Genomic DNA, 16,451 nt, shown 5'->3' with positions numbered 1-16,451 from the left:
GGGGTGAAAGCTATTGAAATTGTGGTGGAATTCTTCCAGAGTTTCCTTCCCATGGGTCCAGATGATGAAGATGTCATCAATGTAGTGTAGGTAGAGAAGGGGCGTGAGTGGACGAGAGCTGAGGAAGCGTTGTTCCAGGTCAGCCATAAAAACGTTGGCATATTGTGGGGCCATGCAGGTGCCCATAGCAGTGCCACTGGTCTGGAGGCATATACTGTCACCAAATTTGAAATAATTGTGCATGAGGATAAAGTCACAGAGCTCAGCAATCAGTTGTGCTACACAAACATCCCACGCACAATGGAATACAAGCAGTCAGGAACAGTATCCCTGATGATGCCACAGCACAAGTGGTTGCTGAACTCTAACTCAGGAACCAATCCATGCAACAAACCTCGAGGCCAACTCTGCCCACATATCTACACCAGCGACACCATCACAGGACCTAACCTGATCAGCCACACCATCACCCACGAAAGCTTATGCGTCTATAAGGTGCCACAGGACTCTTTGCTGCTTTTACAGATCCAGTCTAACACGGCTACCCCTGTGATCCTGGATCTATGACTGTTAACGTTCTGCCTCCTGTTCATTGAATGCTCTCACAAAACCTGTTCGCCAAGCCACTACCATCTTCTAATGAATATCCCTTCAAAAAACCCACGTCTTCCATGTTGCTACAAGTAGTGCACCAATTTACCATTAAGAACAACAGTAACTTGAATGGAACCAAAATGTGCACACTCAGTAACAGTCATCGTGTGGTCTAATTGTCAACCTTCTTATTTTCGCACCTTTGGATTATTACTCTCAAATGTTGTATCCAGCTTGAAGTTAGAGTGTAATTTCTTTGGGGCAGAGACAATGTTTCCGTATTCATTCTCTAAAGCACTTAGCACATTTTTAATAATAATGTTACAAAGTTTAGTTGTTGTTTTGTATTATTATTCCATTTAGAATTTTCCTAGGTAAAGAATTTCACTCCTTACAGGACAATCCTTCCATTACAATCCCCTCATAACACTCCTATTGACTTCAATGGGAGCTGTGTGTGCAGAGCATCTGCAGAACTGGACTCAGAGGGACCAGTTCTGCACGCACTTACACAAGTAGTCCAACTGACTTTAATGGGGCCATTCTTGTAAGGATCACTTGCAGGAGTAAAATTATTGCAGGATCAGGCCCTAAATTTGTGAATCCAGAGTTTCAAATTAGATTCTGAAACAGAAAGGAACCTATAGCAAAATGTAGTATTCCATTCTTTGATTCACAAGTACTGTCAATCCGCTAAAGGAGGAGTCGTCAAAAAGAGCTACCTGGAAATTGTGGATGCAGGTTAATTGTTGAAATCCCAGGAGAAAGCTGAGGTTGACCAGGCTCTAGCACAGGCTTTTCTTGATCATCAAGTGAAACTAATTCCTAAGAAAATATTTAAAAATTTACAATTTGAAGATGTGATTTTAATGCAGTTTTCTGAGTTGTGTGGGAAACTGTTGTCTGGGAAAACAGTTGCTGTTCTTCCATACCTATTACATGTTAACAACAAACTAAGTATGACTAATTAAAATATGAAATAATGGTGGCATACCATGCAATACTGCCATTATCTGAAGTGGTTACTCATAAGGGTTCTAGTTCCACATTGGTGTTACCACTCATGAGCAGCCCCATCTCTCACTTTAGAATAGTTCAAAAATATATTTAATTGCAGTTTAGAGTGCAATTTTATATTTTATAAATATATCTCTATCACAAATATAGGGCACACTCATGGGCATCTGCAGGCCTTTGGCTGACAGAGAACTTATCACAATGGTCATTGTATTAGACTTTTTATTTTCATAAGTTAGAGATGCTTGCATCACTATGGAGGTGTGAAATGAAGCATAGCTATTGTTATCCCTAACAAATCAAAGCAGAAAGTATAATACACTGCCCACTGCAAGATACTGCTCTACTTTAGGGGGGCCTGGTTTACATTTCTTAATTAGGCAAAACTGTCACTGGAGTAAATAAACAAATACTCAATAAGCTCATTATTTGTGTGATATCTAATTACCAATATTTTATTTTTAAAAGCATTTTGATTACTTCTGTAACTAGGGGCTGAAAGTTCTTATCATTATATAGCTTCATATGGAGGAAAGTAGTAAACTATACTGATTCAGAGATTCAAAGAGTTTAAGGTCAAAAGTGACGATCCTCTAATCTGCCCTCCTGTATAACAAGGACCATTAAATTTTACCCAGTTACCCCAATATTGAGCCCAATAACTTGTGTTTGACTAAGTTTCTATCTTCCAAAAGTTTCCCGTCTCAATCTGAAGACATGAAGAGATGGAGAATCCACCACTTCCTTTGGTAGTGTGTTCTAATGGTTAATCATACTCACTGTTAAAAATTTGTGCCTCATTTCTAATTTGAATTTGTCTGGGTTCAGCTTCCAGTCATTAGTTCTTGTTCTAGCTTTCTCTGCTAGCTTAAAGAGTCTTTGAGTGTCCTATATTTTCTTCCCATGGAGGTACTTATACACTGTAATCAAGTCGCCTTTCAATCTTTTTTTTTTTATAAGTCAATCAGATTGAGCTCTTTATGTCTCTCACTGTTATACATATTCTCCAGCTTTCAAATAATCTTTAGCTCTTTTCTTCACTGTCTCCAATTTTTCAACATCCTCTTAAAAATGCTGATGTCAGAAATGTATACACTATTCCAGTATCAGTCTCACAAATGCTGTATACAGAGGCAAAATCCGCTCCCTACTCCTACTCACTACTTCCCTGTTGATACAGCCAAGAATTGCATTAATCCTTTTTGCCACAGAATCGCATTAGGAGCTCCTGTAAAGTTGCTTGTCCACTATGACCCCTAAATCCTATTCAGGGTCACTGCTTTTTATGATACAGTCCTCCATTCTTTAGGGATGGCCTGTGTTCCTTGTTCCTAGAAGTATGACCTTCCATTTGGCTATATTGAAACATATTTTATTTGAATGGGCTCAGCCTACCAAGCAATCCAGATCAGTCTGTATGACTTCCCTATTTAACCTCATCATGGACATTTTTGTTAGTGGTACTCTTGCATGCTGTTCATCTAGCCCTCAATTCAGGGAAGCATCCCCATTTAGGATAGCACTTAAGCACATACTTAAAGTCCATTGAAGCAATGGGACGTGGGTGTGTGCCTACAATTAAGCACAATTAAGTGAGTTGTTGAATACAGATGAAGTGATGAATCGGAGCCCTAACCTTTATGAACATATGATGAATCCCAGTTTTAGCCCTAAGCAACTATGACTGATGCTTTTTAATGGTCACTGGTAAATTTCAGTGGAAAATTGAACAATGTGTGTACTACCAATGAGTCTGAATTGCCACAGCCTCATACAGTACTGTTATATTCTCGTATACAGTACATTTCTCATAGCTGGATGCAAATCCCCTGGATCCTCTATTGTACTGTAGTTATTTTGTGAAAGCATATAATAAAGAATTCATGTTTTACCTGATCAGGGGCTGCAGTTGCCACTAAAACCAGAAAGAAAAGAAAAAAAAAAGAAAAGGAATGGAATTAACTAGTTTGAATAGAAAGAATGTGTCAAAAACATGAGTCATTTTAATGTGTTCTGAAATTATTTGTGCATTCCAGGCCTTAGTACCATTTAAAAACAATTAACCAAGAAATTATCATCATATTTCAATTTCCACTTGGCTGTCTCATAAGGACTATGGACCTGATTCTGATCTCAGACTCGTACAGATGAGAAGTAACTTTGCAAAAGTCAGTGGATTTATTCTGACATAAAACAAGGTCAGAATCAGGCTCTATAAAATAACACAGCCTGCCATCTCATCCCCTAATTTTCAGCTCCATTAGCTAGTTCTTATTTAATTTTCCTAGAACTTGTCAGAGCTGCTGGAAAACACAGTGATGCCTGTAAAACTATGGAATTGTATTTTAAAGCATTCGTTTTTATGTAGTAGTTTTGTTATTGCGATTTGTTATTGTTATTGTTGTGAGCCTTGTGTATATTCTTGTGATTTAAGGGGGAAAAGGGAGGTGGAGGACCCTAATTAACCATATCAAAAACATGTGCAATTCCTGAATTTGTCTCAAGGAATACTTGGGATAAACATTATGGGCCAGATCCTTAACTGGAGTAAATCAACATAAAGCCATCAAATTCAACAGAGCTCCATAGATTTACCCTAGCTGATGATCTGGCCCAGTAACTCAAGATGACGACTGCGAAAATGATTTTTTTTATATTATTGTACAGCACTGCTATTGTAATGAGACAGTGTGTGAAAGGACTAAGCATGTATATTATGGTTAAGGTCCTACCAAATTCACAGTCCATTTTGGTCAATTTCACATTCAAAGGATTTAAAAAATCTTAAATTTCATAATTTCAGACATTTAAATCTGAAATTTCACAGTGTTGTATCTGTACGGTCCTGACCCAACTCTGAAGGCAGCAGCACAGAAGGGTGGCATACTATGGTATTGCCACCCTTACTTCTGCACTGCTGCTGGTGGGGTGCCGCCTTCAGAGCTGGGTGCCTGGCCAGCAGCAGCCGCTGCTCTCCGGCTGGCCACCCAGCTCTGAAGACAGCACAGAAGTAAGGTGGCAATACCATGACCCACCCACAATAACCTTGCGATCCCCCCACAACCCTCTTTTGAATCAGGACCCCCATCTTGAGAAACACTGGTCTCCCCCTCTGAGAAATCTGTTTTGATAAGGTGAAAGGACACAAAAGACCAGACTTCACAACAGATTTCATGGGGGAGACCAGATTTCACAGTCCGTGACGCGTTTTTCATGGCTGTGAATTTCGTAGGCCCCTAATTATGGTATCTGGTTTTGGTGAAATTTAGGGCTTGTGTACACTTTAAAATGCTACAGCAACACAGCTGTGGTGCTTCAATGTAGACACTACCTATGCCAATGGAAGGGATACTCCCATTGGCATACATAACCCACCTCCAATTCTTTCATCAACCTAGCACTGTCTACACAGGGACTTAGGTCAGTTTAAGAACACCACTCAGGGGTGTGAATTTTTCACACTCCTGACTGAAGTAGTTAAACATACAAGTTATTGAATGTTTTGTAATGAATTTTTGTTTTGGTATTAATCTGCTCAGTTGTGCAGTATTTAAATTGTAAAGTAGCAAAATATAAAACAAACAGAAATGACTTTCTTGCCAAGTTTGTCCCCAAAAGTTCCATATTTAAAAAAAAAAAATCTTTATTTTACAAATGAAAATTTGTTGGTAGTTAGTTAATCCCTAAATGTTGTCAACTGCTTCACAATCTTTAAAAAATGACTACGTTAACATTAGTTTAAATATTTAAGCTTGAAAATATAATGCATCTTAGGTATTTTTATATTATCCTAACCTCTGATAGATATATCTGAGACTTTTAAATCCTTAAAGAGGGCTACTGTCAACCTATGTAAGTCTCAAAGACTATCCTGAATATAAATCCAATGCAGTGTCTCTAAAGGATGCTATTTGCTAACAGAGTTTAATACTTTTAAAATATGGTTTGGATCCTCCAAAGATGTTGGGCCAGATTCCTGGTCCCTGTTCCAGTCAGAAAACTGGTACAGCATTTGTGCAGCCACTGTTTCTATTCCCTCTCCTTTGAGGATTCATCCTAATTACAGCCAAGGAGCACACAACACGTTCTCAAGAGGTGCATGACTTATCCCGGGCTGACTATATGCCAGGCTGGCCCCCAGCATAATTAGTACAGCAGTGTGTGAATCACAGAAAAGTCCTTGCTTTGCCCTCAACACTGGCAGATAGGTGGAAGGGTGGAATAGCAACCTCTATCCCAGATCTATGCCACTGGAGGGGTCCCTTTTGCTGAGATGATCCTTTTGTTGCAGGCTATGCTGGCTTAGGTCCAGTATGCACCTGTGATGTAGCATAAGTGCTATGTTAAAGGCTCCCCAGCCCGGTGAGGCTACCCATTACAGTGCTGATGAGCCCTGCAGGCTCCTGGCCTGTAATTTACCCACCCTTAAGTGAGGAAACTGCCATTAATGAAGCATGCAAATCTTTTGATATGGACCTGTTTGGTCTGTTGAAACTTACTTAAACTGGAGATACTCAACTTGAGGAGCTTACAATCTCTGCTGGCTTTACCACAGGAGCAAGGCATCCTTAGCAGAGGTGTTCTTATAGAGTTGATCAAAGTTTAATTGAAAATGTGATTTTTCCACCAAAAAAGGCTTTTTTTGTCAAAATGAAAATTTCCATGGAAAATATCCAATATTGACTAAACAAAACAAAACAAAAATTGGGAGGAGGGAGTGTCACCAAAAAAATCAAACCCTGATTTTTTTTGTTTGTTTCTAGCAACCAAAAATTAAGCACTTTTGGCTCAATGCTAGTTTTCAGTAGAAATGTTATGGTTTTCCATTGCTGTAAACTGATTTCCCCCCCAGTTTCTGTGGGGGTTTTAAGACACCCCCCCAACCCATTTTTTCCCCCATGGGAACAAAAAACATTTCCTTACTAGCTCCAGTTCTTAAGCATTGCAGACAAATTGAGTATAGAAGAATATTTTGCATTTCAAAGGTTTTATTAAATGCATAAAAAGAATAAAAATTCTAACATGCATGAGCATCATTACTGACTTCAAGTGAGCACAGTGTTTTTTCAATGTGTAATTTTAAAACTAGTGAGTCAATTTTCTTCAAACTTTCCTGTATTTTTACATCTCCCTGAGTTCTATAAAACTTAGAATTTCTAGCTTCAGTTGTTTTGATTTATCCTCGCACAAAATTTCTGGTGAGAAAAAGTGTAAATTTCATTTTTGGGCTGACACTAAGCATGGAAAATTTCAGCTCAAAAGGAACTGTGTAAGAAAGGTATGAGCAACTGAAAAGGTGGAATTAGAACAGAGAGAATCCCTTGAGTCCTTTAAAATACCGAATAGTTTTTATTTTCCTTTCAAGGCCTAAACAGGTTGACAATTCCTCTTCAAAGATTGGAAAGTCTCAAGTCTCTCCCTCTACTTATGTAACTCATATTATAGCAGACGGAACTCACTTACTTGAAAAATATCTCATATTTTTTCTACCTTCCTGATCCAGAAATATCACTCAGCTTTTCAGAATGAAGGCTGCCAAGTTCAAGGTAGGATTTTCCAATTTGCAAAACAGATTGTCTATTTACATTGTTTGTTTGCTTTTTCAATTAAAATGTTAGGTTGTTTTTATTAAAGGAGCACCAGGGAATTGATCCTTAGAAGAAGTAAATCTATGGTGACTGCATTTCCCATGAAGTTCTGCAAAATTTACTCAGACACTTCCAACTGTTGCCCCGTGCACCAGTTGCATAATTACTTCTTGAAAATAACATATAAAGGACTCCAAACCATCACAACACTCCTCACAATCAGATTTTTACCTGCCTATATTCTGTTCACCAATAGCGTGTTGGCAATGCATTTATTTTTGCACATGCTGCAGGCTGTCTGTATTTCTTTGCTTCTGCATTCATATTAAGCATGTTAAAAACAGGGCATTTTAAAGCTGCTAATGGTATTTAGAGGAGCTTGCAGAAACCCATGCAAAGATTGAGAAAAAACTTACAGAAAGAGGCCTCATTGTAAGAAATAAGACAGTAATGAGACTTTTCACATTTTAGAGATGCCTAATATTGTTACAGGAATCCTTATAAGAGAACAAACATTTTCAGTTTCTATTGCTCACAAAAATTAAGCCAAACTACGGTTTTCTCTGTGTGGAGTTTTCAGTGTATAAGGGGAGCTATTGTATAACAATGACTGAAACTACAGTCTGTAGCATAATTCATCCAGTGACATGGAGCTCTTCATTATTTAAAAACCCTCAAATTCTATATACACACTGTAGAAAAAGGATGTAAAACAGAAGTACATGCACAGAAATTTATAGCTGTCTACTAAACTACAGATCAAGATCCTTTTCCACTCTCACCTTCTTGCACAGCCACCTCGGGCTCACTTTTCTGTGAGAAGGTCAGTGCCTCCACTGGCTCTTCCTTTGCTGGGAGAGGTGGAGGAGAAGTACCTTTAGCAACAGGTTGAGTAATCTGGGTCTTGCCAATGACAGGTGGCTGTACTCTAACTGCAGGGTGATGATATAGCTTGTTTCTATGAGAGCCAGAAACCGTATAACCCATTCCACCAGGGCAGATTTCCTTAAAAGCAGCTAGATTTGGGATGGGAAAATATTCCTTTTAAGAGTCTAAAAGTGCAATATTTTGACACAATGGAAAATTATAATGAACACAAATCAACTCTGCTACTGTATGTACATTTTTATAACAAAATATGCTATATTTAAGAACAAACATTATTGCATGCTAATATTATTGAATACCTCTGAAAAATTACTTTAGGACTTAATTCATTCCTCTATAAAAGGCTTACCCTCCAGTTTATTATTTCTTTCTTCAGCTGTGTTAAATATGTCTCTACAGCTGAACCATTTTTAATTAATCTAATTCACATAGTATGTTATTTCTGAGGTGACTTTGCATCTGCAACGTGTCATTGTTTATAGAGCATAAGTAACTAGGATTTATTATTTCTATAGTTCCCTTTTTGAAGTTGCCGAAGAATAAAAAGTAGCTTCTTACTACCACTGAACCAGAGACATCAAGCTGAAAAATCTTGATTTATAACATTTATTTAAGATATATGAATCAACTACACCAGAAACCTTACATACTCCTTGATCTAGACCATACTGAACTCACATGAGCGAGTCTTTCCATAGACTTCATTTGGCTTTGGATAAGGCCCACAATGAATGTTAAAATACTAGTGAAACCATGATATACTCCATATGTCCTAACATGGAGTTACCTAGTTTATAAATCAGTCTCTCAGAACAAGTGAAATTGAATGAAATTTTACTATGGAAAAGATTATTTCAGTGAAATACTAAGATCTCCTACAATTTGAAAAGTTCTGCTGGATACTTTCCTCCTTGTTGGGGAGGAGACCACTGAAAAAAAGTGTTACCAGCAAAAGCATATTTTAGATTGGGGTTTTTAAGAGAGTCATGTGTAGCAATCTGACTTTGGAAACAGTATTATTTAGAAAAGTAAACATATTTAAAAAATAGGCAATGACTATAATTTACATGAAAAAATCTCTCATTTTAAAAAATATTTAGTCATATATTAATCTTTAAATGAAACATAAAAATGTTTCAGTAATTCAAATGTGATATTAATAAATGATTTAAAGGAAACCTGTGGCATGTCTTTCAGAAATCTACAACAACATAATGATGTCTATTTTTTCTTAAAAATAAAATTAAACGAATATCAAAATATCTCCAAAAGTAAGGGTTCCAAAAAGGTCCCCAAATATATAGTACCTGTTTCATCCTACAGTATTATCTTCAAATACAGTGGTGGTCTTGCCTCACTGAAATTTAAAATTTATACTGACTCCATTGTTCTGATTCACGCAGAACAGGATCAAAATATTGTAATATGGTATAATATTCAAAAAATAACATGCCTTTCCATATGTGCAGAAAAAATAACAACACTTCATCTGGATTTTTTAAAAGAGTATTTCTTTAGTACTTGCTAAGAGGGCTGATATATGGTTAGATCATCTCTAGAAGGGAGGAGTGGAAATCCTGCTCATAAATCTATCAGAAGAAAAGGTAGTTGAAGCTAAGCAGCATCTATTCTGACCCCACATTAGTCCCTCTGCATGAACTCCAGGTTCTGAGGTTTGGGAGTTGTAGCGAGATGCAGAGGACCTCTGGCTCTGTGATCATCCCACCCAAAATAGTGGATTCTTGCTCAGTGCTTGAAAAACTCAGCTGGTAGAGGAGAGAAACAAGTTAGGGGTTTAGTGGGAGCAGGGCCTTATTATCATCACGGCTCTAAATACAATCAAGTTGATATGTGGGACAATAGTGCCCAGGGGGCAACTAAGAAAATCTGGCCCTTCATGTTCCAGTGATGATGCTTTACAGAAGCGGAAGATCTACCCCTATATCGTGAAACATTAATGGAGTAGGAGGCCAGTCCCCATAGACTTTTCAACAGACCACCAATCCTTGCCAGCTGAAGAGGGTGATGCAGCTTAAACCCTGCAGTTTAAAATTTGCTGAGTTTTTCCGTTTAATTTTGATCCTCCCAGATCTTTTTATGATGGAGGGCACGATCTGGCCTATTGCATGCTTTTTCATTCCTAATTTGAACCGTACTTTTGCAAATGCTAATATATTTTATTAAATGGCTACCTCATGTTTTATCCACCTTAAAAAGGGGTTAAAAATATATTACAGGGTAAAGTTGTAAAGCCAGCTTCCAATTTTGCACTTCCAGTCAATTGCTGGTACATTTTTGTAAGGACAAAAGATGTCGTTTACAAATTCACTGAAGTCACAAATCAGATAGTTTGATGTCTATATAACCTCACTTGTGCTTCTAATTAATTGTGGACACAAAAGTGGAGATCAGATTGAAGTCCCTTTAAAAATGTGGCCCTTAAATATGTTTTTTACTTCTAAAATGATTACATACAGAAGTTCTACTTAATTAGGTGCCTAAAACAATATTACAAAATAATGTCCAGATATACCGGTACTCCACATATTTTTCATTCTGGTGAACACATCACATATAGATATATATTTTTTTACTATGGATCCTACATTTTTTTGCTGTCTGTTCAATGGGAGATTTAGTAACGCAAAAGATGTAGGGTGAAATTCAAATTTCATTGAAGTCAATGGCAAACTCCTATTATCTTCAATTGGGCCAGGATTTCACCCACAGAATCAGGCTCCCATATTAATAATTGACCTTTTTGTATATTTTATACTCTCTCACTAGTAAACTAATATGTTAATTTATTTCATTAGAATTGTCATTCCAATTACATAAATAGCATACAGTATTAAAACACTTATTTTTATTTGAGAAACAACATTTGCAAAAAGATATCTGTTCAGTTCTAATTTAGACCAAGCAGGACACAAATTCCTGATCTTTAGAATTCTCACAGGAACCAAATATTGTTCCTCCAATTAAATAACTTGTCACCTGATGAGAATATTGTTCCATGTAAAAAGTGCTCAAGCATTACTTGTCTGACAGTGCAAAACAGACGGACATAAAAAGTCACCATTGATGTATGAACTATCAGTCAAATATTCATACTGGAAATAATGGCCCAAATATTCAAAAGTGACTAGTGATTTTGATTGCTTCAGTTTTTGGAGCCCAAATTCAAACATCTTAACGGGGCCCAGTATTTTCTGAAAATTAGATCCTGTTACAATGTTCCACGTTGGACACCCAAACACTTCTAGTCACTTCTGAAAATATGAGCCGATGTACCATAAAACCATGTTCTAGATAAGAACAAAAATTTCCTTTGATACTGTATGGTATTATACCAGTGACCTCTATAGCAGCAGTTTCAGTAAACGCAGTGTATTATAGTTCAAGTTCTATTCTATCACCTACAAATCCAGGAAACACATACACTAATCCACTAAACACAACTGAAACAATTATTAAATTTAATACACATAATGGTAATAAAATTGAGCTAGAACAGTGAACTGATGTTAAGTGCTTTTAGTCATTTGTTTTACCATACATCCAAATGAAACAGTGAACTAATCTTGAAACGAAGCCTTAAAAGATTCAGAATTCTGACATTTAAGTTTTAAGTAACATTAGATAATAGGCACTCTGAAACAATCCTTACTACTCACATTGAGTAGTATCTTAGTCTGTGAGTGGCTTCACTAAAACCAGTGATCCCATCTCTTTGGTGCACCAAGTTGATGACTGATGTGTTTTTTTGTTCAGCAAGCCTTTTTAAAAAAACAAAACCCAACTGGACTACTCACGGAATAAGATGTTACTCAAAGTAAGGATGGCAGAATCTGACCCTAAGTGTGCCACAAGTGATTGTTTCAGCCAAAAATAATTTGTAATATTTAATTTTTCAGCTGTTACTATTCTGATAATACCATCCGTAGCACCACCCTACAAAAGTGTGTTAGAAACATATTGGGGAAAAAAGGGGGGAGTACACTTGCCCACATGTAACTTCCACTATTTATAATGAAAACTTAATGCATGCAGGCGTAGCAAACTATTTCCCAAAACCTTCCATCATTTTGTTTGTGCCTTTTATGTTTGAAAAGTATTAAAGACACTTTGGTTCAATTTATCCAGATCCCCACATACTAACCTTATCTTCATGTTACAGGAATTAGGAATTTAAAACCCCACACACTATTTGTTAAATTGGAAGCCTACCATTACATAGCAACGGAAAATCCCATCTTTCTTATGAATGCTAGTTTATCCAAACCAAAAAAAGCTGTATTGTATTTTTCTATTAGCATTTACAAAACCTGCAAGAAACTACAGGACACAAAAAATAGGTAAAGTGTAGGAGGTGATATAGTACGTATTCTGCATACAGTGTGTGGGTAAGCGTTTGAGGTTTTTCTGGGCACCTCTTACCTGTTCCTGGAAGGGGACATTTCTCACAGTGTGGGCCCCAGGCCTTGCCAACACTGCAACAGCAGAGCTGCTTGCTGAGCTGAACAGAGAGAGGGTGCATGCACTGCTTTCCTGCACTGACAAACCGGTAACAGGGCCCTTTCTCTTCAGAGACCATAGGATTATCAGCTGCAGCAAAAAGGGAAGGAGGACGCTAGAGTTTACATGAGAAACACCACAGGAGTTCTATCACCAGCGAACAGGATTAACACTGCTATCTGCCAACAATTTTTAAAAAAAATGCTTGGGTCTCTCAGTACTCAGGATATAAGGAAGATTTCTTATTTGGGATCAACAGCATCTGAATTCAGACGAGCACTACACACAGTATAAAACTGATAATTTTAGGAATCAAAGCTGATATTCACACCAGAAGTTGCCATGCTCTAGAAACACAGAATTAGAAACAGCTCTCTTTCCCATGCATGAGCACTACAGCATAAGCTTAAAGCAGGTGAACAGTAATACAGAACACTGTCAGGCTACACAGTCACAACCACTCAGACTTACAAAGCCATAGAAACAGATGGGACTGCAAAAGGGCTATTTTGAGTATTATATATCAGACAGCTGTTCTTAAATGGACAAGGCAATTACATATTTACATTTCACTGTGTTTTATACATTTTAACAACAACTGGTTGAATATTTCTAGTTCTGACAACAAAGACATTTTGCAATCAAAACAGCTGAATAAAGGGAACAATTTTAGATTATCCTGCTGTTTCTTTCTTTAACCAGACTTAAAAGCTGTTTGCTGAAATAGTCAACTAGTAATGCTGCAGGTCATGCCCCACCTCACCCCAACCTCTTTGCTGTACCATCTACCCCCTCAAATATATGAGATTAAATATTCCACTGAGATTCAAAATTGCTCTGGTCCAAGAAAAGCACAGTGCCTTGGCATATTTTTGATCATTGCACATACAAAAGATATAAACTTTGCCTAGTGTGGACATAATATGAGGCTGAGATCCATCCAATCTTAATATTCTCCCCCCCCCCCCCCCCCAAAAAAAAAGTTGACAGAACTGGGTGAAAATTCAATTAAATCAAAATAAGGGCAATGATTTCAGAGACGTGGAAATCAACTGGAAATGTCAGAGCATATATACAAACTAATTGCAATGTAATTTTTAAACTATAAAAAAAGTTATTTAATATTTGAGCATCAACAGCCACCAACATAGGACAGTGACTAAGTCTCAGAACGCATGTCTGATACAATATTTAGGGCTATGTTGCGTCTTCCAAAGGCACAGCTACATAAGGTTGGGGGAAAGAGGGGCAGAGATTGAGCTTTATATATCTTTTCCCCCTCCCCCACCAGCTTTTCACATTAGAAATTCAGGTGTTGCCTACCCTGTTTTTCCTATAAGACACTATGGTCAACTGGAGAAGTCATAAGTTTATGACCTCAGAAATATGAAGCAAGTAAAGCCTGATTTTACTAAGGGAAGAAATTATTCTTATTCATGCTGTTTACAACTTTTTCACTTTGCTAATGCCTACTTAACTCCAACACCCAAGAAATTTTTTTGGGGAAAAGATGTTTTTGTTAAAGATTCAACACAACAGAAATTAGAAACAAACATTTCAAGCATCTCTGTTAATCTTCATGGTGGAATTTCACTGAACAATATGTGACTTATGTGATGCCTCTGCTTATGTAGTCTTAAACTGCCATGACTTTTTTTTGCCACTTTATCACACTACAACTACATAAAACCTTTTAAGTTGCCCCAAATAACTAAATAAAGTTTCTTATGTATTCACAGTACTGCCCAGGTTTTCCCTCCATCAAGCACAGAGGAAAAGAAAGAATACTGAGGTGGCAATCTCATTATCAACGAAGCAAAAATGGAAAATTGTAAAGGTGATTTTGTTGTATCCTTTGCATTACTGCATTCTGAAGAGCTTTCTCCCACTAAGTATCAGCATTCCAGATTATTTGTCCCAGATCTGTTAACAAAACTTGAATTAATCCTGGGACATGTAACTTCAATCCTTTCCATATTTCTAAGGTTGCACCTATTTTCTTGGTAGTACCATGATACCAGCACCTGCACCCATCTGGCATGCATCTCAAACTGCTGTAAGAGTAACAAGTATTGGTACCATGGTGGTCAGAAAGCATGTCCCTACCACCCTCAGGTACACACACATCCTTTCCACGATAATATCAATAGAGTTCCCACCACCCCTATTTCCGAGTGGAAGGGACATTGCACGATCTCTGCTTTCAAGATGACAGCTCCTCCCAAAGCTCCCTGCTGGCTCCAGTCTAGTGAGGGTAAGCGGAAAAGGAAAGATACATTCTTCTCATTCCCTTCCCAATGTCACTGAGCAAAGACTTTGTTACATTAAAAGAATAATAAATCAAGTTTTTCCACAAGTGGGGCTCAGACACGTCATCCAGAAATAAAACATGCCTTCTCCGAATGATAATCACCAGCACTACTGAGGCTTTTGTTAATCCTATCCTTTTTGACAGCCTAATATGGAGAGGGACAGAAAGGAGAAGCCATGATTCTAATATGAGTAATTTTATTATTATTACTATTAATCTGTATTGAGGTAACATTAAAGGGTCCAATGAAGACTGTGGCTCAATCATTGTGCTAGGTTTTGTACAAACCCCACAGGAAACACAATTCTTGCCTAGAGGAGTTTATAATCTAATTTGAAACAAGGCACAACAAGTGAGTTTAACAAAAAACAAGTGGGAAAGGGGGAGGGAGGACAGAGGTAACAGTAATAAAATTATGTGGTTTCTGCAGTTCGGAAGGTGAGTAAAGATCATATTTACGAAATGTATAGGAAGGAGTGGCAGGATTTAGACATCACCTGGATGTGCATGTTTAGAGGGAAGGTGAAGCAAGTTCTCACCCAGATTACATGCCTGAACAAAAGGAAGATCATGGTGTCATCAACCGTGAAGGTAAGTATCACAGTAAGGACATGTACACTTAGAATTTGGGGTAGGGATATTGCATACCTAATTTCTGTGATTGCAGCATTCAGTGCTGGTAATCATAACTAAGGGTCATGTGGGGAATTCCAGTACAGGGTGCTCACATCAAAATATTACCATGTAAATAGTTACTTCATATTTCAAATGTCTCAACACCCCTCTGACTTACTTCTCTGTCCTAAATGTTGTTTGCAACATCAACCAATTCAGTATCATGCTGTTTATTCTCTCTTCAAGATCCTAAATGACAATGTTAACTATAAGATCCAAGCAATATTCAATTAGACACCATTCCCATCTAGAGCTGTTCAGAAAATATATAAAATCAATACAAAATCTGTAGGAGGGAAAACCAATTTTTGTGTGTGAAAAATATCAATTTTGACAAAATTTTGTTTAGGGGGAAAAAGTGTCCCTTGCAGTTATAGTGAGGGAATGTCTTAAAATCTAAACTTTATTAAATATGTCAAAATATAATTATAATTCTCTTATAAGACATGTATAATTAGATCAGAAATCCTATCAGTATTCCATCCAAAAAAGCTATTAAATAATTCAGAAAAATCATTAACTCTAAGCACAATGGTATCCTACAGCAAAAGGCTAACCAGAGATAAGAAGTCTGTTGTATAATTGGTCTTTCCATTTCCAATTTTAATTCTTATGGTTTCTCTTCAGATAAGTACTATATATTCTGTGGGTCATTAGTTTGACTGTTTGTAAATCTACCATTTGGTAGCTTTTGAAGATGTTGGTATTGTTGGTCATGTACAATTTTATGATATAATTTTATGGTATGTAAGTTTTTGAACAAATGTTGTTACTCTGCCAAAATGACAGAAGCATATTAATTATTTCATTTTCTGTTACGAAGAAAATGTGCCATGTTAAAAGAGAAATCAGCAGTATTT

General features: G+C 37.2%; 1 protein-coding gene across 8 annotated transcripts in view; it reads right to left on the bottom strand.

The window, feature by feature from the left end:
- The window catches only part of LTBP1 (latent transforming growth factor beta binding protein 1), a 379,724-nt gene that overhangs the window by 126,007 nt on the left and 237,266 nt on the right, over positions 1-16,451 (bottom strand). For 5 of the 8 annotated variants that reach the window (XM_048843595.2, XM_075127005.1, XM_048843599.2 and 2 more), the window contains 4 exons: positions 12,528-12,695; positions 7,982-8,215; positions 3,504-3,526; positions 1,317-1,419 (listed from right to left, as the gene is read on the bottom strand). In XM_048843595.2, coding sequence (XP_048699552.1) covers positions 1,317-1,419; positions 3,504-3,526; positions 7,982-8,215; positions 12,528-12,695 — 528 coding nt within the window. The remainder of the gene's footprint in view (positions 1-1,316; positions 1,420-3,503; positions 3,527-7,981; positions 8,216-12,527; positions 12,696-16,451) is intronic. The other 3 variants (XM_048843600.2, XM_048843603.2, XM_048843601.2) reach the window with 2 other exon arrangements.

Source organism: Caretta caretta, chromosome 3 (assembly GCF_965140235.1).
Source record: "Caretta caretta isolate rCarCar2 chromosome 3, rCarCar1.hap1, whole genome shotgun sequence".
Taxonomy (NCBI): domain Eukaryota; kingdom Metazoa; phylum Chordata; order Testudines; family Cheloniidae; genus Caretta; species Caretta caretta.
This window is presented reverse-complemented; position numbering and strand designations above follow the sequence as displayed.